Genomic DNA, 22,939 nt, shown 5'->3' on the forward strand with positions numbered 1-22,939 from the left:
GATCGGAAGTTATGGAACTGAGTTTGGTTTGATATGGTGAAATTGAAGACTCTGTTATCGAATTGGTTATGTTGTCTTGTTTATTTTGTTTTAAGTTGTTGCAAGTAAATCTGGGAATTGATATTTGAATTGAGATTGTGGACTGAAATAGGCTGCATGTGTTGCTTGTGCTTACGGTGAATCTGCGTTTATGAGAATGGTGAATTGGATTGGAATGGGTTGCTCGTATGAAGTTGTTGATAACTTGATATGTAATCGGGTTCTGTAAACTTGAAGTTTTGTCATGATAATGGTTGTGAAGTTGTTGATATGCTCGTATGAAGTTGTTATGTAATCGGGTTCTGTAAACTCGAAATTGTGGGTTTCCGGCAATTTGCTGATCGGGTTCTGAAAGAGAGAATTGCTTTTGGAACTGGGCTTGTGGTTTAAGAATTTGCTGATCGATTACAGAGGAATTGGCTATGGCTGAAGCTCTCTATCTTTATATCTCCACTGTATTTATTCTGCATAAAGGTTCAAACTTGAAAGCAGAGGAGGATTGATTCTCAGTACCCAATCGCATTACGATTTTAGAAGCCATGGAAGTGAAACTTTGTGACAGATGAACTCACCAACAACAAGAGCGAAACGATGACGACGACCTCCGGTGACGGAGATGGAGGTGGGTTTTCAGATCGGAGGGAGTAATTTATTCTCCTTGTTTCGGAGCTCTGATGGTCTTTGCCTCTTTGGGATCTCGAAGTGAGAATGAGATTGAGAATTGGGTGAGCGCAGAAAGAGATGGACAAGCACGTGACATCTGTGGGAATTATCTTAATAGAAAAACGCCCTCAAGAAATTACTGTGACGGAGTTAGTTTTTACTGATAACGATAGTTAAGTAAGCAATTACATCAATAACCTTTCACTTCAAAATGTGTGGACATGATTGAACCACGACTGCTGGGCCCACGAGGGCGCACCCTACGTAGGGCGTATTCCAGCCGCTCCCTACTTATATATATATATATAGAGAAAACCTGGATAATGGAGTTAGAGGCATAGCTCTCGGAGACATCTCCACCTTTCATTGGTTATGCATAATGCTTTAGAGAGATTACTGGTTTCCTCTGCTGCCATCTCTGGCCCCCCTCCCTCTTTTTTTATTTTTTATTTTCTTCTGATTATCTGTGGAGTAATACTGTACTACCTGACAATAAAGAAAAAATAGAACAAAAAGAAAATTTGTATATTTAAGAAAAGTAAAGTCAACTGAAATGTCCTTACCAATGTTCTAGTTTAAGAACAAATTTCTGGTCTTTTTTTAATGATGATACTGTGAGTAATTATTTGATATTGGATCCAAAAAGGAGTCCATACGAGAAAACAAAAGTATTTTCTAATTGTTTTAATCAGGCATGGAACTGATTGAGATGGGTAATTACTGATTTTTAGGTTTTTTACTGATAAGAGAATTAGACAAGATTAACAACATGGATGAGAAAGTTCAGAAACCTTCTTATGATAATGTTTTAATGTGATGTGCAAGAAATTGATCACAAACAGAGTCACTAGATTATATTCGAAGAAGCGAAGATGTCCAAATGAGCTTTATTTTACTGTTAATGAGATGTTTGAGTATACATCAGTCACAGCTCAAACTCACATTTGTGCTGGAGATCATCTCTCTCCTTATTATATATAGCCAGCTTACAAATTCATATTGCAGCAATTTTACATGCCACTTAGTCGTACAATAAGAGAACTGAACTGACATATCGTAGAAAGCAGCATGTTGAAATCAATTCGCCTTGCGTTTAAGCACAATAAAGATGTCCCCTGCCTTCCCTGACTCAAATGCGGAGTGCTGCTCTTCAACTTTCTTGTGAAACAAGTCGAAGAGCTCGTCTAAGATTTCTTCTCCGAAATGCTGCTTGAAGAGTCCCTCCATGGCAGCTCTCATATGAGATGCAAATAGTTTGCTATTTTTTGAAATAGTGTCAGGTTCCATCACAGTAGGTAAGTGTTCCATTATCTCTATGCTAAAACATCCATTTCGTTCTACAGCAGCTTCCAGTTCACGGGGACACACATAGTATATAGGTACATTAAATGAATCTATTTCCTCCTCGCTGACTACTCCCTGCAAAATCAAAGGAAGAAAACACATGTATAGCTGAGATGAAAAATGTCTACTCAATTCTGTAAGTACTTAATCAGTTCTGAATGCTTACCTTCCTAGACATGTCAATGAGGCAAGATCCTAAAATTTGATAGGTGACATTTGCCAGAGAATGAGAAGGAGGTGTATCAGCTGGGTAACCAGCAGTTGCAAGTACCATCAATCCTCCATGTACTGTCTCTTGTGCCCTGGCATGCAGAAAGCACTCCATGTCCTCGGCATATTGGGCTTCGTAAGCCCTCACTACTTCATCTGTGGAGTCTAAGTAATGCATTCGTCCTTTATTCCAAGCAGGGGAGTTGCTGTCTGTTACATCTTTTGGTACTCTAGAAAGCCAATGAAGGGAAAAAGAGGAGTGAAAAAAGTGGATAGAAGCATCGGGGAGTATTCGACCATAGAAAGAACCAGGCACACCCGCAACATAGTATTGCCTATTCTGAGGGAGGGAATTGAAGAGCATGTTGAAGTCATTTGAGGTATGATCATTAAAGAAGACTTGAAATTCAGGGATTTGACAATTCGGCCCTCGGCTTTGATACTTGAATAGCACAGCTTCAAGTATATTTTCAACCGCCAAAAACGTATTGGGCCCAACTGAGCAACCCAAATCTGCAATGTGAAAGGAGTTGGCAGATGAAAATGTTTCCATGTCAAGCTTTTCTGCAATCGCCTTATTTAGAAGTTCTTTGGCAGCATCAATTACTCCTTTCTGGAAACGCAGGTATGATATTGAATGATTACATTGATTAAAGCAGTCACTAAATTCAAATTGAAATGAAAGCCTTGTTCAGTTTTTAAGGTTTGAATACTACATCAAATGTCGGTCGTAGTTGACTATGAGAATTAAAAGACAGTGGAAACTTGATTGCTAGCTAGAGAATAATGGTGGAGAAGAGTTTAAACTACGATTTTCTTCCATGCTATCTGTAGAAATTGGATTAGCTTTATAAAAAAAGACCAATTTTTGGCTTTACATCTAAAATCTAACTAAAAACTACGATTGTTTGCTACGCATATAGTGAAGGGTACTATATTTTTTTTGAAATAAAGTGAAGGGTACTATAGGATCTTATTGTAAACTATTAACTGCATGCACCCATTAAAGGTTACTGTTACTAGAGTTCAAAGAAAGACCTGGTAGATGGAGTTCTTGGCATAGTTGCTGGGGCCATCTCCACCTTTCATTGGATAGGCTTCAGAGCATTTACCAGTTTCCTCTGCTGCCATCTTTGTTCCTCTGTTTCTCTATGGCTCTGTCTCTCTTTGTATATGTCTTTTGCGTGGAGGATAAGGCACATATTATTCTACTGTTTGACTCTTAACATAAACAAAGCAACCAACTACTCTTTGACTCTTAACATGAAGCAACCTAATTGAGAATAGGTTCTGGATGACAATAAACAAGAACACATCTTATTATATTCTTGTTAGTTATGAGTTGTCTTTCATTAATTTGTTGTACAACATGATACATCATACATGCCATTTCACACTGGATGAATATGAAAACTCTATGTTCAAATCAATTTGCCTCGCATTTTTGATACACCTAAAATAGGCGTATAAATAAATCCCTGCAATCTCAATGGTTATCGATGGTAGTATAAGAAAGAGGGTGTCTCCCGCAGAGGATTGTGGTTCAACAATTGCAAAACAGACTCTGAAAACTAGAAACAGACACTAGACAAAGACGAAAATAAAAACTATACGTAGACTCAACAAAAAATTATAAAATTAAATACACACTAACTAGACGCACAGACGAAGACGTATACTAAATTTGGGGCCAATCGAAGTTGAAATGTTATACTAAATAAAATGAAGAATACGAAGGACAGAAGGCTAACGAAAACAGAAAGCAATTAGGGGATTTTGGTTTTGATCAAATACAAGAAAACTAGCTAGGTACTACTTCTCACCACTAGACAATGATTACACCTATGATGTATTTACTAACATGTTCAATTCATTCAAATATCCTTACTCAAGCTAAGCCAATGATGTGTTGTACTTAACCTATCAATCTTTCTTACTTGGTATGTTAAGAGAATGATGTTTTCAACTTGACTTGACTTCTAGAATGGAACCTAGAGTGATGTTCTCGCATAGCCCTCACCTAGAAGTCATTAAGGTCTAAAAGATTATGACTAAGACTAGGCAATTTCTGTACTGATGTTGTCCTAATCTACCTAGACGTTGGTTTATATGAATAGGGCTCAAGTCATTCCCTCGCTACTCTAGAATGCAAGTAGACATGATGATCATACAAGATACTCATAGCTTTACAACCTACCATGCATACTAATGTTGCGCACCATCAAATAACATATAAAATTGATCAATGAACAAACAGTAAACCAATGAATATCCGAAATCCAAAGAACTTATTAAATAAACACCAACATCATAGTTACACCATGTCAAGGGCTGAAAGCAGCCCCTAACTAAAAGAAAATTAGCTACTCATCATCTTGGAAAACACACAAAAGAATTACATGAGTTTTGGAAAGAAGAAAGAATTAAAAAGATGGAAAACAGGGCAAACGATCAATCTCCAGATTCCAGTGATTGATCGTTTCTGGGCTCCGAATTTTACTTCTTCTCCTTGAGTTGCTTGAATGGTTTCTTGCTTCTCTTGTGCTTTGTGCCCTTTGATTGTGACTTATAAAAACCTTTTATTCCGCCTCAAAACTCTTTTACTTTGTTTCCTTGTGGGTCTCTAACTCTTTGCTTCAAAGAAAAGTCATAATCCATCGAAAATTCTTATTGAATCAGAATTCCATGCACTTTCATTCTTTAAGCATTCTTTTCATAATTTGCTTCAGAAAACCTAATAAACACAAAAAAAAAAAAAAATCATCTAAAAATAATATAATCTAACAAAGAAAAGCATAGGGTTAAATAATAATAATGATGATGTAGCATAAATATGCTCCTATTAGTTTTAAGACTTTAAGCACAACAAGGATGTCAACTTGCTTAGTTGACTCAAAGATGGAGAATTGCTTTTCAACTTTATTAGCAAACAGGTCGATGATCTCATCTAACAACCTTAGAGACACCAGTGTGGTCTTCGGATGGCAAGTTTTCCATCATCTCCTCTAAGCTAAAACATTTTGTCTACTGCAGCTTCCAATTCTTGAGAAGATGCAAAGTGATGAAGAAGAAGGTTAAATGAATCTATCTTCATTTCTCTAATTATTCCCTGGATAGCTAAAAAAACACTTCATTTTTTTAACAAAATTGTGTTTCAACTCTTGTTTCAAATTTAACATATGAGTTTTTGGAAATATTTTACTTTTTTAAATCAATAATTTTTTTCATCCGTGGGTACCTATAGTGACCCGATAACATCATAAGAATCAAAATTTTGAAAGAACATTCTCTTTAGTGCCGCTGCGCTAGGATTCTTGAAAAAGGTGCTTATTGCCCCTGTCCGCCGGCCCATCCATAGACGGCATCATTAGACGGGCTTTGTTGATGGGTGAACATGGTGCACTAGGTCAGGGTGGTGTCACGGATGAAGGTCAAGGCTTTTTCAATCTTTGTTGGTCGAGTTGGTAGATCGAGATGGTGGCGTTGGATTTGACTGACGCTAGGTTGGGATCAGATTAGTTCTATAGGTTAGCTGGGTCATTGTTCTGAGCTGTCCTGTGGATCGATTTGGGATCTCAGGCATGGTATCCGGATATCAACCTATGCATCCTTCGTTAGTTTGGTGGCAGAGGCTAGCAATGGCGATGTTGGGGTCAAGTGATCTCAGGATTGGTGGCTAGTGTTGGCGAGCGCCGATGGGGTTGCATGGATGGAGGCGGTTAGACAACGGTGGAGCGGCTGCAAAGGCGGCAATACAAAGGTGGTTGACTGGCAAGGACAAGATTAGGCTTAGCTAGTTGGCTGGTGTGCTCTCCCTACTGCGTTGGATTGGGCTTGGGCTGGTGGTTGGGTTTGGGCTCAATTTTTGGGCTTTGCCCTGTTTGTTCTTTTCTTTAATATTGTTATTTATTTATGTCGTTTTGTTTTGTTGTCTTTTTTGTGAGCAATAAGTCTCTACATGTGTTGTGTATGACTAGTTGGGCTATATGCCTTTGTGTGCACTTTAACTGCCTTATCTGCTTCAGATAGGCGGCGAGTTCCTTACTTCGTGAAATGATCGCTACCACGTAGTGGCAATGTGAAGCTAAGTATCATCGGATTTATCATTCGGCAACAATGTAGTAGGAAAGCTGTGCTTTTGGTAATGATACTACGTTGTAATCGAGTTATCTTTTCGTTATGTCACTGCTATGTCAAAGCAAATAGAAGAGCCAGCAGAGCACTCTTTGCTAGGTGGTGCCTGGTTGAATACATTTTTTGAGTAGAGACTCTTGATATCATTTCAGGACGTTCTCGAGATACTTATTGTAATCAGGGGTTTAGGCTCAATGTTCACCCTTGTATTCAACAGTTTCATTAATCAAGACTTGAGGGTAGTTGCACCAGTCATTCATTCATAACAACAACGAAATAATAATAATAATAATAATTAATTAATTAATTAATTAATTAATTAATTAATTATAATTAAAATAATAATAATAAAAAAAATCCCTAGAGCCTTTAAAATGTCAAAAGTTTGGATACTTTATGCTCTCTTTGTATCTGACTCAAAATCTCCAACCTCTAGTACGTGTCTTTTGCTAGTTAGATTGTTACTTTTCGAGGTACTTAGTGGATTTCCGATAGCTGAGGTACTTAGTGGATTTCCGATAGTTAGATTGTTATAAACTAGTACGTGTCATTCAAATATCTTATTTCCAAAATTCCTTGTTATAGTACACGAGTTTTTGGGTAAATTTTACTTTTTTAAATCTATAAATTTTCTCATTCATGGATGCTTATAATGACTCTATCACAAAATAAAAACCTTTAAAATGTGTCATAAATTTGGATACCTTATGCTCTTTCTAGGATCCTATTCAAAATCACCAACATCCAGTGTGTATTATTTGACTCGTCATCCTGTTACTTATGGCTGAGACATGTTTGTCTTATGGAAACTTTAGCATCCTCATTTTTGAACAAAATTGTGCTACTCCCGCGTCAAATTTGACCCAATTTGAGTCAAAATCCCTTGCTGAATACTCTTAGATCCACCCATGGCTGCAAAGGTTGGTAACACCTCAACAAAAGCTGCAAACTTTACTTTCTGGTTAATGACACCCTAAAAGGCTAAAATGAAGGTCGCTAGAGAAGTACTAGGAGAATCTATCATGAGTCATGACATTGTTCTGAACCTAGCTAGGCTCGCCGCAGGGTCGAGCCGACTAGGAATTGGTTTGTGGAAAGAGAAATGGAGGCTAGACGGGGAGGTGGCACAACGCAAAACTAAGAACTAGTGCAGTGGCTTCTGAGAGAACAAATAGGAGTCATATAGGCATTTTTTTCCTTCTTTTTTTTTTTGTGTTACAAGAAGTCATACAGGTAATAGGGGTAGTCATAAAATAGAAAGAAAATTATTGAAAATAAATAATTGACTAATTAATTGTGTGACTGTAGTTCTGAAAGGTGGAATCGGTTTGATGCCAATGGGTTGTTGACCATAATTAATCATTAAACTTTGAACCATAATAATAAAGAAGAGGAACACACCAGAATGAGAAACGATAAGTTGGTGAGCTAACTTACTGTTTTTTTTTTTTTTTTTTTTCAATTATAAGTTTGAATTTGAGGTGGATGAGAATTAAAAAAAGTAATTATAATATGTTTCGTGATGACGGTAGTTTGAAAAGAAAACTATTGTCACATACTGGCTGCACATGGTAATGTAATTGTCATGGTCCGCTTGGTCCTATTTCGTGCCACCATAATTTCATTGTGCCACCACATGCATTTTGTATGCTGCGTGACATAATTTCAGTTTTTTTTTTTCCCCGACAAAATGACATAATTTCAATTGCATTTTGTATGTTTTGTCCTCTTCATGTGCACTTTTCACATAATTCAACATACAACCTCGATTCTGTATGCAGTGTGAGACAATAAGACGTCCAGTAGTCACAGACTCACAGGGCTAAGGAAAAAAAAAAGTTATTTGCCCATCCAAGAAATAATATATATCAATTTAACATATATAATTGTAGTGCGATACGCAAAATGGCAAAACGGATGCACAACGAATGACAATATATAATGTCATCAATATTCATTATGGCCCAAAGATTAATCTCTCAAGTATTAATTGACGCATTTATTAGTTCATAACTATAACCCCCCGGAATGATATGGATGTGAAAGGGTACTTTTATTTCCTCATTTGTGATAATGTCCAAGTTTTCTAATGGTGTCATCTTCTGTGTCTTTTGAGTAATTATTCTAGTCTCAAACCATAGTACACGTAGTGGTCTAGATCAATGTGTCCATCTGACATGTATTTTTTATTGATTGATTACCTTAAGTCCTTAACTTAAATTTTTTTTTCACACCATGCAATGTTTCTTATCAAATTCGAGTGATATTAATGACTTAGACTATCACATGGCAATACCCCGTGGTAGTCCGGGATCATAGAGTAATTTTTCTTGTTGTTGAGTCACAACTATGTAATTTCTTCGATTTTCATTGGAAATATGAATTTAATAAAACATGAAAAATTTGGTCTTAAATTCAAATCCAATAACAACAGTCAAAGAGGACAAAAAAGAAATACATTTTTCCGCATGAAAAATATGAAAATGTCATATGAATTTTCTTTCCCTTTGAGTAATAGCAATCATCACGGTGCCATTATTGATAAAAACTGAGGAGGTTGTTGGCGGTACGTAGTACTACTACAACCAACCGTACTACATTTCATCCAGTTATCTTCTTCATTCTTCATCCTTCTACCAAAATTCCAGTCAGTAGTACACAAAAGGGAAGGAGAAGTAGTTAGTACTTAGTAGTACACATGGAGAAGAGGGAGTACAATGTATTTCTTGGTCCTGGAATTGAATTTGGATATAGTACATGTTTGTACTATGTTACGACACTTGGCTAATCTGGTATATATATACAAAGATGAGCAAGGAACAGATGATACCCACAATTAAGTTAGATCAATCAGGCTTGACATAAGCAAAGCAGATCAGCAATTAGCTAGCAGCGGATCGGTGAGTACTATTTTTGGAGCAGCTGATTCCGATGAGACGAGGTAGAGTTTCATATCACATATTCATCTTAGGGTAAGAAATGAGAGGATTGAAGGAGACTGATAAATAAGACAGGGACGATGTAGAGCATGGATGGAGTTCCCAACAGAAAAGTTGAGCTGTTGTGGCTCCACTCATGCACTGCCTCTTCCCTGGCTTTGACTCCTCTGGATTTTCTCATCCTCTTTACTCATCCCAGTAGTTTTTCTTTGATTTAATGCTATCTTTTATTACCGACATCAAATATATTAAACCCAAAAACTTTCTCTTGCCAAATAGTCTGTCAGGATAATGATGATAAAATATTGCATGCCACCTTTTTTTTTTGGACATGATAAAATACTGCTACTGCCGAACTGGGCTACTGATGGAGTATAGATTCTTGTTCTAGTACGAGGAATCGGATTCTAGATTATGCAATGTCCACACAACTACTATATTCTTCTGTTTTCATTGATTTCGAATTAGGAACTTAGGATGTTATAAACTTATTTGATGATTCTCAGATTTGATCATGACTATACGTACATATGGAACCAATTTATATTTACAATATATAACCTGTATGCTCCTAGTTTCCCCCACTGCAAGTTATGCAATTAACTGATCAAAATTCAAAAGCATGCACATTACAATTAACAGGCTAATAGCACATGGATCTGGAAAAGTATCATTGATTCATTGGATGATGAAGAAGGGTCCAATTTCCAACCTCAATCGTCTGTGTTAAAAGGGATCTTTGCTAATTAGTCAAGATTTATCGGGATTTCATGGCCCGGCTTACATGTAGCAAACAGTCGAAGATGCTTAAGATTCAAGATTAGGCACTGTCAAATATACCTCTGTCAACTCAGTAGTTTCTTCTATGTGCTTGTGAACTCCACACCTATCAGGCTATGTTCTTTTGTAATATATACTTTGATATTTAAATGCATTCAGAGAACAGTATTATTCAGAAAGCGATATGTGTGTTGACCAAAACCAAATGTAATATTCGACACTGAGCTCTGTTCTCAGGCATCTTATTTTTTCGAAATCTGATTCAAGGCAAAGGAGATCACAGCTATAAAATTCTGAACATAACCAAAAAATTTAGATGATAAACAGCCAGGTGACAATGAATAAATGAGATGAATCAGAGAGAGAAAGGCACTTGGGATCAGACTATCTGACATGAATTTATACTTACAATTTGTGCACTACAAGAAGAGAAAGGATTTTCAAAAAAAAAAGTAGGAGAAAAGAAGAGAGAGTTGATATTTACAAGCTGCTGACAGAGCTGTCAAATTCTTACATTTGCAATGACCAGCAGCTTTACTTCAAGCTGTTTTGTTGCTAAAAGGAGATGCGCTTGAACGAGAAAGCGTCAATGGAAAATACCAATGGCCCTCCAACATACAGATCAATTCAAGTTCAACTGAACCAGCAAACTGTTACAGAACATTTTCCAAGTATTAGAAAAATTAAATGCAATGAAACTGGATAAAGAAATATCTCATTCTGTCAAAAGTTACAAATAGTGATACAAGAGTCCATCGATGTATGCAGAGCACACTACCCATCTGATAGAAAGGAGTTCTGTTCTAAGTGTCCAAATTACAAATGATGATCAAATAAAAGCTTCTTTTTTTCTCTTAGTATAGAGTGGTAAACTACCTTGTTCATCTCTACAGCAATACCAGCATGATTGATAATTCCTCATCCATGTGTGTGTGTGGATGCGCGTGGTTGAGTTCAGCCAATGTTTTAAGAAACAAAATTGGGAGATATAATCAAGAGGTCAATATATGATTATACAACTTTCCACTTGGTAATTTACTTGTATGCTATATGATTTTTTGTCCTGTTGCTTATAGAGCTCAAGTTAAAAGTTCAGTGTTTTTCTGGATGGAGGCTTTTCCAAAGCTTCCATCTGAAGATTCTTGAGCACACAGATTATGTAGAATGAAAAGCCAGATCAATTTTACTTGTAAACTATATTAGAGTGGGAAAAGTGTAGATACAGGCTAATAGCAGACTGAGCTATGCAATGCAAATGAATTGAGCTGATGGCCCCTAGTACACTCGAAGAATTTAATGAAGGCTTTCAAGATTGAAACATCTTTGGATATAATGAAAAGACAAGTCCTTGTGGATCTCTGCTAGCAAACTCAACCAAAAAAAACCCATTGTAAAGAAAATAGTATAGGGTCAATATATGTTATCTGGATCATGAACAATGACAAAAGGAAAGAATGCAAGAAACCACAACAATTAACTTTTACTTTGATAATAAAAGCAACTTAACCAATTTGATGAACAAAAAGAATTTACATACTTGTTATTTTCATCAGTCCAGCACAGGGATTGAGCAGAGTCCACTTGAACATAATTGTGTTTCTGGGCCTCACCAAGTTTGTGATCCAAATTACCAGACTCTATGACGTTCAAATCCTCCAAAAGAATAACATAATGCTTGTACACATCCTCTGCACTCTTTTTGCCTCCAACCAAGGCTGCAACTATTTCCCAGCGCTGTGGGTCTTGTTCATCAACCACAGCCAAAGCAAGCTCAAACAACTTGTTCTCCTCCCAACTCCACCCACACAACACCTTTGGAAAAACATTCATACTCACCTCCATCTCAGCACAACCAGATCAGAATACACCCTTCTCTATATAATCAGTTTGGGGAAAAACTATGGATAGCCCCAGTAAAACATTCACACTCTAATTAAGGAAGAATAAATTGGGTAGGATTCTTTTGTGTACTAATACCTTGTAGTTTATCTCGATTTTGTTCTTGACCAGGTATCTGTTATGGGAAACAAAGCCTTCTGATTTTATTCTAGGAAGGAGGGGCTTTGTGACTGAGTTCAAAACCCTCCTGAGCCAAATGAAGCATACATAAAAGAAGAGAAGAGATTTAGTCCATTTGGGCCAAAACTGGAAAGAAATTATCAAAAACAGACAAAAACCAAGACTTCACTAACCATTCCTTGCTAGACCAAAGAATCTCCACATTTTTTTATATTTTGTGGCTTCCAGTTCTAGCATTTGATTCCAACTGGTGTTAGATCCCTAACTACGGCATCACATTATATTCTAATGACTCAAATATTAAACAAACAAAGAAGGGCTCAAATAATTGCTTGCGTTTCTGCCTTGCAAGAAAAGAAAGAGACTTGTGTGATTGGGATTAAACCTCATCTTTCTTTCTGCATGATGTCCAAGCATTCAGAAATGGGGTCACTTTCAAGGACTTTAAAATGGGTAAGAAAAAACTTAATGACCAAGGTAAAGGGAGATGAATCAAATGAGATTTTCCCTTTATTTATCAAATTGAAGGATTGAATATGTTTGTTAGGTAAGCATATGAAGAAAAGTGAAAATCTAGTGTGACCTTATATCTAGGGTAATGTTAGATATGTTAACCTGTCCCCTTCAGTCCGGACAGATTAGGACCCAAAGGATTTGCATTTTCCACCATATCTTTCTGGCCTTTCGTCATCATCACATGTTAAATTATTCTCTAAAAAAAGAAAAATACTTAAAACATCTCTATGTTCTCTTTTCTTTGTTATGAAGAAGAATAGGGTGCGGCTATTGTTACCGGTGGCGGAGCCACGTTGGAGCCTACTGGGTCCCGTGATCCAGTAAAGTTTATATATTTTCTAGTTTGTTCATATGCAATGTGATTAGTCTGGCATGGTGGAAACTTGATTACTTGGCAACAATTGGGTCAGGGGTTCGAGCTATCATGCACAAATTGCTTTTCTGTTTCTTGTTTTGTCTTTCTGGCCTCAACATTTATGTTTTGTATATAATATTATTAATATATATTATGTTTTGGACATGTACACTAGTTTTGAAATTGCTTTTAATATAGTTATTTACAAATTGTTTTAGACAATAAAAGATATCATTTTGGGTGTTTTTTTTTCTTTCTTTTATTTGTCGATGAATTTTTTTTTTCTTTTATGGAGTTTTAATATTTTGTGAGTGCCCCACTTGACATCAAATCCTGACTCCGCCTCTGATTGTCACCCTATTATTTTCTTTGTTTTTTTTTTTTTTTTGAGTAAAATGAGGTCAGCCCTTTATTGAAAATGAAAGATTACAACGATACCAAGCCAATAGGCATAAAAAAGAAAATAAACAATGCGAAAGGAAAAGATGCAAAAATTGCATCAGAAATACAAAATGCAAGAGCAGAAGCGTCGAAACGCAGTGCTGGATTTACACTACGGATTGCAGCCGTGTAGTGATTTGAGTAGTCGGTGGTTTGACTACCCCTCGAACTCCAACGCACAATTTGATAAAAATCAACTTGGCCGGAACGAAGGCACTCTCCCACCTAAAGATCGAAGCCGGCCAAGGGTGTCAGAACATGGCCATGTTGGCAACGATCTTTCACGAACAAATACCATAAAATTGAGTCCTGGAACAAATACCAGTAAAGCACAAGAACCACATTCCAATGAGAAAAACAAACAGCCCACAGAAGATAATTGGTTGCAATCCAACCCCAACATCCACCCGGATCCCAGATCCGAAACCATTTGCCACCCGGATCCCAAATTTGGATCCAAAACTGTGGAGACCCAAAAACAGCAGCTCTTGTCCACCCATTGCAGTTCCTACCCAAGTCCAAGACGACTTGAGCCCATAGCCCACTAGATTCTCTCCCATCACCCACTACATCTGGCCAAACGACCCCGCCGCCGGTGACACAACCAATCCCCGTCAAGCTACTAATCGATAGGGCGTCGTCTACCATACCACCTTGGCATCGAAAAACGTCGGGGACCCAAAACAGGTCACCAACACCACAATTCAAAGCTCTACCATTGGGGCACAACACCCACAACACCACGCAATCCGGCCAGAGGAATACACCCTTCCGCACCCACCGAATCGCCATCACAGCAGCCAATTACTTATCTAACCAATCTCCTATTATTTTCTTTGTTCACCCTACTTTGAGCTTACACCCTATATTTTAATTTCAATTATTAAAATTACTTATCTAACCAATTTCTCTTTCCAATAGTATCCTTATATAACATATCCAATTAAAAAATACTTTTTTTAAGGAAAATCTCTTATTTAATTTATACCAATAAAAACACTAAAATATATTCAAGTTTTCTAATTTTTTTTTTTGTTTCGATGTTCGTCTATTTTAATCCAGGTCAAATGGTTAGTAAGTTAACAACTATGAGCAATGAAAAAAAGATCGATTTTTTTTTTCGTGTTTTAAATTTTACTCTCATTGTTCACAAAGAGTATTGCAAAGATTTTGATGAAGTTAACATTAATAGTTTTGTGAATTGAATAACGAATTAATGATGAGGATGCAACAAAAAGACAACAACAAAAAAATAATAAATTCAAATTTGAGTGGAGAATTCATATTATCGATCGATTCATATTGTCGAAGGCTAAATTAGTTCATTCAAAATTTACCTTACGAAAGACATGGATTAGAAATCCCCCAGCTTTTCTTTTTCCGTATGTTGTTAGCTAGGTCAAGCGCTCCCACCTTTTTTTTTTGGGTGGGGGGGTTAATATGGAGTGTTTAAGATTCTAAATTAGAATCAAGTGAGATATTGTTGAGAGGCAGGATTTATGTGGAAAAATGTTATTCCATACTGTATGGAAGTCCATGGATTGAAATAAGAAAGGGAGCTGTCTCTCTCGTTCTGTCAAGTGGAGGCTACCTCTTACCATGTTTTGTTATAAAAGTAGAGAAATGAATCACGATACTGTCATCTTAATTTGTTTAGGTTAAGGGATAAGATATTAACGAAATCCACTTGTTTTTGTGGGGGCTTGATGACTGTACAAACACTCAACATGCCAAGTTCAGAAAGGTCAGTTTTAGTTATTGTTTTTCAAAACTGCCAAGAACTAGGACTGGGTTTTTAGTTTACTAGGACTATTGGAGTAGGACTGGGAATCTGGAAACGAAAAACCGGAACTAAAATCATCCGCTCTGAATTGAAACTGAACGGATCCGTTTTTAATTTTTTAATGTAATATTGAACCGATCCGTATCGAAACAGAACGATCGGTTCGATATTGGTATGGGTCAATCAACTTTTTTTTTTTTTTGGTCTGCAAGAATTCTTTCATAAACCGCCCGCAGGCAGTGACAAGACCTGGGCCCTAGAGTCAACCAGAAGTCTCAAAGAAGGGAACAAACAGAGCTGGCTATCTAGCCCAACTCGCAGATGATGCCTGATACAAAGCTAAAGAAAAGAAGAAACTAAGATACTAGACAACAGAAACAAAGCAGCAAAACTAGAAAAGAAAGTTGGAGGGCATACCGTATATCTTGAATTGAACGTTTGGATATCAATTTATCTAAGAATATGACTCTTTCTTATGACATGTTGGCATATGAGTGACTGTTTTGGCAAGTCTATTTTATAAGTGTAGACTTGCCCGCAACAAATTGGACTGCCTTTAAAATATCGAGTACAATACAAAATCGGCCCAAAAATCTAATTTTTCTTCTTCCTTCGCAAAAGCCTAAAACTCTAAAACCAAAGCTAGAAAATATTTAATTTTTATTCGATTCATAGACACATCAATCAGGAGAGAAGTATTGGGTTGTGATACTCTTCTTGATTCATTGAATGTCAGAAACTCTTCCCCAATCGATTCATAATCTTCAGCTAGTTTTCAATCATGCCAAAACTGGTTATAACTTATAAGTAATCCTATTATCTGCTGATTACTTCAATTGCTAGTCTTTTTTTTTTTTAATCAAATCATAAACGATTTCTCATTATAGTCTCAAGTTAGAGTCAAATAAGACACGATTGAGAGAATGAACTTTTCTGATATTTAATTACACTCATTCTGTGGTGTATATAAACATATTACAATCGTACTGCAACGTACTACAACTATTGTGTACTACTGTACTACACAACATATACAAGGTAAGTAGTTACAACAATATATTCCCTTGTTAGTCTATTCCAAATAGGGAACTATGACTCACACTAACACTCCTCCTCAAGTTGGCGCATATACATCAACCATGCCCAACTTGCTTAGTGAGTCATAAAACGCCTTCCTGGAAACTCCTTTAGTAAGTACATCTGCAAGTTGCTCTTCAGTTGGAACACAAGGAAAACTAATAATTTTGGCATCTAGCTTCACCTTTATAAAGTGACGATCAACCTCCACATGCTTAGTACGATCATGCTATACTGGATTCTGTGATATGTCAATGGCTGCCTTAGCTGCCTTGTTGTCACAATACAACTGCATGGTACTCTTGAGTTTGAAACCTAAATCACGTAACAAATTTCTCAACACAGCAATTCACACACTCCTTGAGCCATACCCATATACTCAGCCTCAACACTAGATCGTGCCACAACTTTCTGTTTCTTACTCTTCCATGTAACCAAATTACCTCCCACAAAGGTAAAGTAACCCGATGTTGACCTCCTGTCTGTAATGTTTCCAGCCTAATCTGCATCTGTGAAGCCACAAACCTCAAGAATATTGTTGTGTTTAGAAAACAGTACTCCTCTTCCTGGAGCTGACTTTAAGTACTTCAAAATTCGCATAACAGCATCCATGTGACTCTCACTCGGGTTATGCATGAACTGACTCACCACACTCACTGCATATGCAACATCTGGTCTAGTATGAGCCAAATAAATCAAGCACCCAACCAACCTCTGATAGCGAGCTCGATCAGTAGGTACCTGATCTGGATACTCAGCTAAATAATGGTTCTGCTCAATAAGAGTATCAACAGGTCTGCAATCCAACAAACCTGTCTTTGTCAGCAAGTCAAGAACGTACTTCCTCTGGCACAGATAGATTCCTTCTCTTCCCCTGGCTACCTCAATTCCTAAGAAGTACTTAAGTTCATCCAAGTCCTTCATCTCAAACTCAGAGGCTAGTTGTCTCTGCAGTCTATCTATCTCAACAGTATCATTGCCAGTGATTACCATATCATCCACATAAATAATTAGAGTTGTTACCTTCCCTTATTGATGCTTAAGGAACAAGGTATGGTCTGAGTTGCTCTGTCTGTAACCAACCTTCTGCATGAACTGTGAAAATCTTCCAAACCAAGCACGAGGTGACTGTTTAAGACCATACAGAGATTTTCTCAATCTGCATACAAAATTACCAGGAGAAGCAACTACATACCCCGGTGGAAGGCTCATGTGCACTTCCTCGGCTAACTCTCCATGAAGAAAAGCATTCTTGACATCAAACTGTCGGAGTGGCCAGTTTAAACTAGCAGCGAATGAGAGCAAAACCCGAATAGTGTTCATCTTGGCAACAGGAGCAAACGTTTCATCGTAGTCTATACCATACGTCTGAGTAAACCCTTTTGCTACAAGGCGTGCTTTGTACCGATTCACTGATCCATCTGCATTATGCTTCACGATAAACACCCAACGACAACCTACAGCCTTCTTGCCTTGTGGTGGAGGCACAAGTTGCCAAGTATTGCTCTTCTGCAACGCCTCTATCTCTTCCTTCATTGCCTTCCTCCACTTTGGATCCCCCAATGCATCCTGCACTTTGTTAGGTACTGATACAGCATATATTTGATTCACAAAAGATTCATATGACTTAGACAACCTCCTAGTGGACATATAATTGGCTACTGGGTATTTTGATTTGGCAGTAAGAGTAGGTTCATATCTTTTGGCTGATTGACCCCGAGTGGTCCTATTTGGTAACACATATTGCCCAACATTAGACTCATTACTACTAGTACTAATGGGTGGACATACCTCAAATGAGTGATCTTCAGTACCAGGAAGCTGTGGGTCAGGGGTAGAAGCAATGGTAGGAGGGACAGTTGTGTCTTCAACATCATTTTCGGCCATAGAAACTGGTGCTTGGATGTTTGGAGCTTCTACTTTTGGAGGCAGGGAGCTAATGGTCTCAACTGGATCCGTCAAAATACCACCCGCTTCTTCTCCTCCTTCTAATTCCTCCCCCTCTCCATGATACAACTCTTCAAAAAATGAATTCTCCCCCTGAAGAACTGTATCTGAGGAGGTAAAATAACTCATGTCCTCAAAGAAAGTAACATCCATAGTGACATTGTACTTCCTGGTAGGAGGATGAAAGCACTTGTACCCTTTCTGATACCCTCCGTAGCCAACAAACACACACTTAAGTGCCCGGGCATCTAATTTAGACATCTGGTTCTTAGGAACATGGACAAAAGCAACATAACCAAAGACACGAGCTGGAAGATTATGAAATGAAGGTAAGGAGACATGAGATGCAAGAACCGCAAATGGAATTTTTCCCTGAAGGACACTAGAGGGAAGATGATTGATAAGATGGGATGAAGCACATACAGCATCGCCCCAAAGAAACTTAGGCATATGGGCACTAAAGAGAAGGGCACGAGCCATATCAAGTAAATGACGGTTTTTCCTTTCAGACACTCCATTTTGTTCAGGTTTTTGTGGACATGTGGTTTGGTGAACAATCCCATGGGTGTTAAAAACTCTTGGAAAACATGATTAACATATTTCCCCCCCATTGTCAGAACGAAGGACTTTAATGGTGCTATGGTACTATGTTTGAACAAGAGTACGAAAAGTTTGGAAAGCTGGAAAGACTTCATCTTTGGTTTTAAGAAGGGCAACCCATGACAATCTCGTAAAATCATCAATAAACAACACAAAATATCTCATACCCGATACAGTGGGCTCTCTAGAAGGTCCCCAAGCATCAGAATGAATCAACTCAAAAGGAATAACACTTTTATTAGACACTCTAGGAGAATGATTAGCACGATGACTCTTGGCCAAAACACATGTTTCACAACGTAAAGCAGACTCATTCACACCAATAAACAGAGTAGGCATGGTTTTTTTCATAAGACTAAATGAAGGATGCCCTAAACGGCGATGCCACAACCAAATTTCACTTATCTTATCAGAATTCGAAGTCAAAGCGACTCGAGACTGTGCTCCTGGTTTCTCTCCTGCATATGTCTGATCCAGATGGAACAACCTGCCCCTCAGATACCCCCAACCAACTATCTCCCTAGTGAGAAGATCCTGAAAAATCACATACATAGGATAAAAGGTTACGGAGCATTTAGACTCAGTATTCAACTGTGGAACAGATATCAAGTGATGAGACAAGTCAGGTACATATAACACATTATGAAGCTCTAAAGTGGGAGTAATACGCACTGACCCTGACCCTAACAAGCCTCACCATTAGCATTGGTGACATAGGACAATGGTGGGGAAGACAAGTCAGTAAAATGCGATTTATCATAAGTCATATGATCAGAGGCACCAGAATCAATAATCCATGTATCAGAACCGACAAAGTTAGAAACCTTTAAAGCCATACCAATCTTACCATAACCAGCTATAGAGGCCGTAGGAGCAGCCCTACCTGCAGTATGATGATCATGTCCTGCTACACCATAGAAGTCGGGTTCTTGAATTAACTGAACCGCAACTGCCTTTGCCTTAGGACGATAACCTTTCTTTTTGGGGTACCTATTTAGCTTCCAACAAGTCTCCCGAACATGTCCAAGGTCATTGCAATAAGAGCATTGAGGACGAGAGCGGTTGGTGAAGCCTGGTAGAGGACATGGCTGATACAGGGGGAGTGAACTCTGCTGCTGAAGGAAAGGTGCAAGCAACTTGGCCTTTGTACCATTGAGCTCTGTATCTCCAAAAGAACCTCCATCTGAACTTTGCACAGACACCTCAACCTTCTGGACATCATCGACCTTGGAACCTTGGAACTCTGACCTTTACTGTCATCACCACCCATTGCAAAAATACAATAGAGAAAAAACACACAAATCTCAGGGTACGCAGCGGAAATAAGAAGAACAGGCGACTCCAATTTTTTTTTTTGGAACCTGTTAGAGTTAACTAGGCGGGTTGACTGCTGACCGAGTTGACTCACTGACCGAGTTGTAGCGAGTTGACTCACTGACTGAGTTCAATCTCTGGTCGGGAACTTATACCTGAGAATTGAAGGTATGATTTGTGTTCTCCCTAACAGAGAGAAATTTATGGCCTGAAGATGGAGAATGATACTGAGATCGACGAGTTCGGGCTGAAGAAGGACCGAATGGATTGAGTCGATCTTTGGGTGGGTGCCCAAAGTAATTTGCTGGGTCTTGTGAAGAGGAAACGAAGGCGATCTGGTCTGGGCGGAGAATTGACGTCAGCGACGGGGCTGCTGAAGTCGTGGGTCGAGTCTGCTTTTGACGGGTCTAATGCGAAACCGATCTGAGGATATCTGAGCTGCTGAAAAAACCAACCCGATCTGAGGATGTTGTCACCAAACGAAGCAGGGATGGCGCGATGGGACTGCTGAAGAAACCGATCTGGGAGTCGGCTGAAGTGAAGAAGCCGGTCTGGGCCGACGTCGGTCTGGGCTGCCTGACGTTGAAGAAGGTGGCTGACTGATAACATCGAAGTCCAAGAAGAAGATGGTCAGATCGTTCTTGGATGGACGTAACGCCGTTAAAAGAACAATAACCCTAACAATGAGGTTTTTTTGAAATAATTCAGAAAAATAAAAGTAGAAACTAAGAGAAAAAGTCCTCTCGGATCTTTGCTCTGATACGAAGTCTAATAAGACACGATTGAGAGAATGAACTTTTCTGATATTTAATTACACCCATTATGTGGTGTATATAAACAGATTACAATCGTACTACAACTATTGTGTACTACTGTACTACACAACATATACAAGGTAAGTAGTTACAACAATATATCCCCTTGTTAGTCTATTCCTAATAGGGAACTATGACTCACACTAACAGCTAGAGCAATACATTACATACATTTCCACTACCTTGAATATAGAGGACAAATAAGAAAACTTGGTGTGTGTGTGTGTGTGTGTATCTAGTACCACTCATTAACGAACATCCATGCTCACTTATTAAAAAGCAAACCTATAAACTATGAAAATAGAACATAGAAAATAGGTAGAGTCCCAAAAAATAAAGAAAAACTCTAAATTTTCTCCTTGCCCTTGATATTAGGGCTAGGAGGCTTTGTCAAGAAAGCGATGCAAGCTTCCTGACTAGCAACAATCATCTTCGGCTTCGGTGGATTTTTGTTCTTTGACCCAAAAGGTCTACCTCTGTTCTTCTTAGTTTCCATACCACCCACCAATTCAAACTTAGGTACAAGGATGCTACCTAGAGCTTTAAGTAGTCCTAGCGACCGTGCGTCGAATTTGGAAAAAAATTCCGGCATTTTGAGCTTCTTTGTGGGAGCATCAGTGCTCATTAAGTGAGTAAAAAGATCAAGCAAGAGTACCTTCAGTTTTTTTGGGGATTGATATTCATAAGGCTACCTTTCTCTTTTGGATGGAACAACAACTTCAACTGGGACCAGAGCCAAAGTGGTATTGTCCTCTTCTCTATTGGAGGATGAACTGACATCCGTGCCACGTAAAACTACCGGTTTACGGCTTCCTTGCTCCTTAGGGTGGAAAAGAGAGCATGCTACCGAAGGTAGGATTGGAGCCTGGAGTCCCTGAAACTTGAACATGCCATTCTCAAAATGGCTTTGTACGAAACTAAGTGATGGACTCGTGATTTCTAGCCTCCTATGAACCAGAACAGATTCCATTCTTGGTACCGCCCTACCATCTACTACAGGACAAACATCATTCTCATGATAAATCAGATCACAATAGTCGTTGCACTCAAATATTGTGGTTGTAGTTAGATTTGACTAGTTATGCAAACCAACTTACATGTAAACAACCAATTTAACAGTGATAGGCAAGGCTTTGAACCATTCAAGGGGGGGAGGGAGAGGGAGTCTACTTCTAGAGGAATCAATTAGCAAAGAAGACCTTTGATGGCAAGATGATGAAAACTCTAGGCCCCCGTTGGCTTCACTTTGCACCATCGTTGACCTCCATCTTCCATGGCATCAGATAGCCCTAAAACTCCGAAAACCAACTATGCTGCAGCTCTGAATGTAGACTCCCCAATCTATTTTTTCCATTGTTGATCTGCCCTCTCCCGTTCTGGAGGACGGTTTGATTTCAGTCCACGTCTATTAGGAGCCCTTTCTTTGTGGTCTTAATAGATGCAAAACCAACTTGATTGGTCAAGTCAATTCTCCAACTAAGACCTCAGACCTTGTTCAACAACTAAAACACTCAAGTCCCGTTTGGAACCATGGACTGTGGCGCCTATTGGCAGGGGCTTCTTCATGCTTCAATTCAATACTTTGGCAGATATGTAGCGTGTCTAGTCATTAGGGATGGTGCGACTTAACTCCGACATGCTCCATTTGATTAAATGGTCACCTGATTTCTCGTCATCTACCTACAAGAACACTTTTGCGTAAGTATGGGTACGCTTTTGGGATTTAGGTTTTGCTTACTAGGATCAGCAAACCCTCTTTGAAATCGCATCTGGTATTGATATGACTCTTAAGCTTGATCCCCGCACTAAGAACCGTGCTATAGGATTGTTTGCCAAAATTTTAATGAGCGTCGACTTCTGACAACCCCTTCATGACAAGCTCAGAGTAACTAGGGCATCTGGGGACGTCATAGTGATTGGGATTGAATATGAATCGGAGCCAGATATCTGCTACAATTGTGGG

At 38.4% G+C, this 22,939-nt stretch overlaps 2 protein-coding genes and 1 long non-coding RNA gene across 3 annotated transcripts; 1 reads left to right on the top strand and 2 right to left on the bottom strand.

Moving 5' to 3' along the window:
* Window positions 1–1,575: 1,575 nt before the first annotated feature.
* Window positions 1,576–3,441, bottom strand: LOC112193566 (loganic acid O-methyltransferase). Its single transcript, XM_024333755.2, has 3 exons — window positions 3,295–3,441; window positions 2,213–2,869; window positions 1,576–2,121 (listed from the first exon to the last, which is right to left on the bottom strand). Exons 1-3 carry the CDS (start codon window positions 3,385–3,387, stop codon window positions 1,780–1,782), a joined length of 1,092 nt encoding a protein of 363 aa, XP_024189523.1. The 5' UTR covers window positions 3,388–3,441; the 3' UTR covers window positions 1,576–1,779.
* A 5,691-nt stretch (window positions 3,442–9,132) lies between these two features.
* On the top strand, window positions 9,133–10,365 carry LOC112193442. Its single transcript, XR_002933896.2, has 2 exons — window positions 9,133–9,331; window positions 9,972–10,365. It is a non-coding gene; the product is annotated as an uncharacterized LOC112193442 (long non-coding RNA).
* Window positions 10,366–10,441: 76 nt separating this feature from the next.
* LOC112193441 (protein RADIALIS-like 3) lies at window positions 10,442–12,460 on the bottom strand. Its single transcript, XM_024333588.2, has 3 exons — window positions 12,302–12,460; window positions 11,647–12,195; window positions 10,442–10,759 (listed from the first exon to the last, which is right to left on the bottom strand). The coding sequence occupies exons 2-3, from the start codon at window positions 11,949–11,951 to the stop codon at window positions 10,732–10,734; spliced, it is 333 nt and encodes a 110-aa protein (XP_024189356.1). The 5' UTR covers window positions 11,952–12,195; window positions 12,302–12,460; the 3' UTR covers window positions 10,442–10,731.
* Window positions 12,461–22,939: the final 10,479 nt, after the last annotated feature.

This window comes from Rosa chinensis, chromosome 3 (assembly GCF_002994745.2).
Source record: "Rosa chinensis cultivar Old Blush chromosome 3, RchiOBHm-V2, whole genome shotgun sequence".
Classification (NCBI taxonomy): domain Eukaryota; kingdom Viridiplantae; phylum Streptophyta; class Magnoliopsida; order Rosales; family Rosaceae; genus Rosa; species Rosa chinensis.

What these genes read in the sequence shown, in the direction of transcription:
- LOC112193566 (XM_024333755.2), bottom strand. Translation starts at nt 3,387, where the DNA reads ATGGCAGCAGAGGAAACTGGTAAATGCTCTGAAGCCTATCCAATGAAA. An exon ending in CCAAGAACTCCATCTACCAG is followed by an intron (nt 2,870 to 3,294) that starts GTCTTTCTTTGA and finishes CTGCGTTTCCAG; the next exon opens with AAAGGAGTAATTGATGCTGC. An exon ending in TCATTGACATGTCTAGGAAG is followed by an intron (nt 2,122 to 2,212) that starts GTAAGCATTCAG and finishes TTGATTTTGCAG; the next exon opens with GGAGTAGTCAGCGAGGAGGA.
- LOC112193441 (XM_024333588.2), bottom strand. Translation starts at nt 11,951, where the DNA reads ATGGAGGTGAGTATGAATGTTTTTCCAAAGGTGTTGTGTGGGTGGAGT. An exon ending in TGGACTGATGAAAATAACAA is followed by an intron (nt 10,760 to 11,646) that starts GTATGTAAATTC and finishes GTTCTGTAACAG; the next exon opens with TTTGCTGGTTCAGTTGAACT.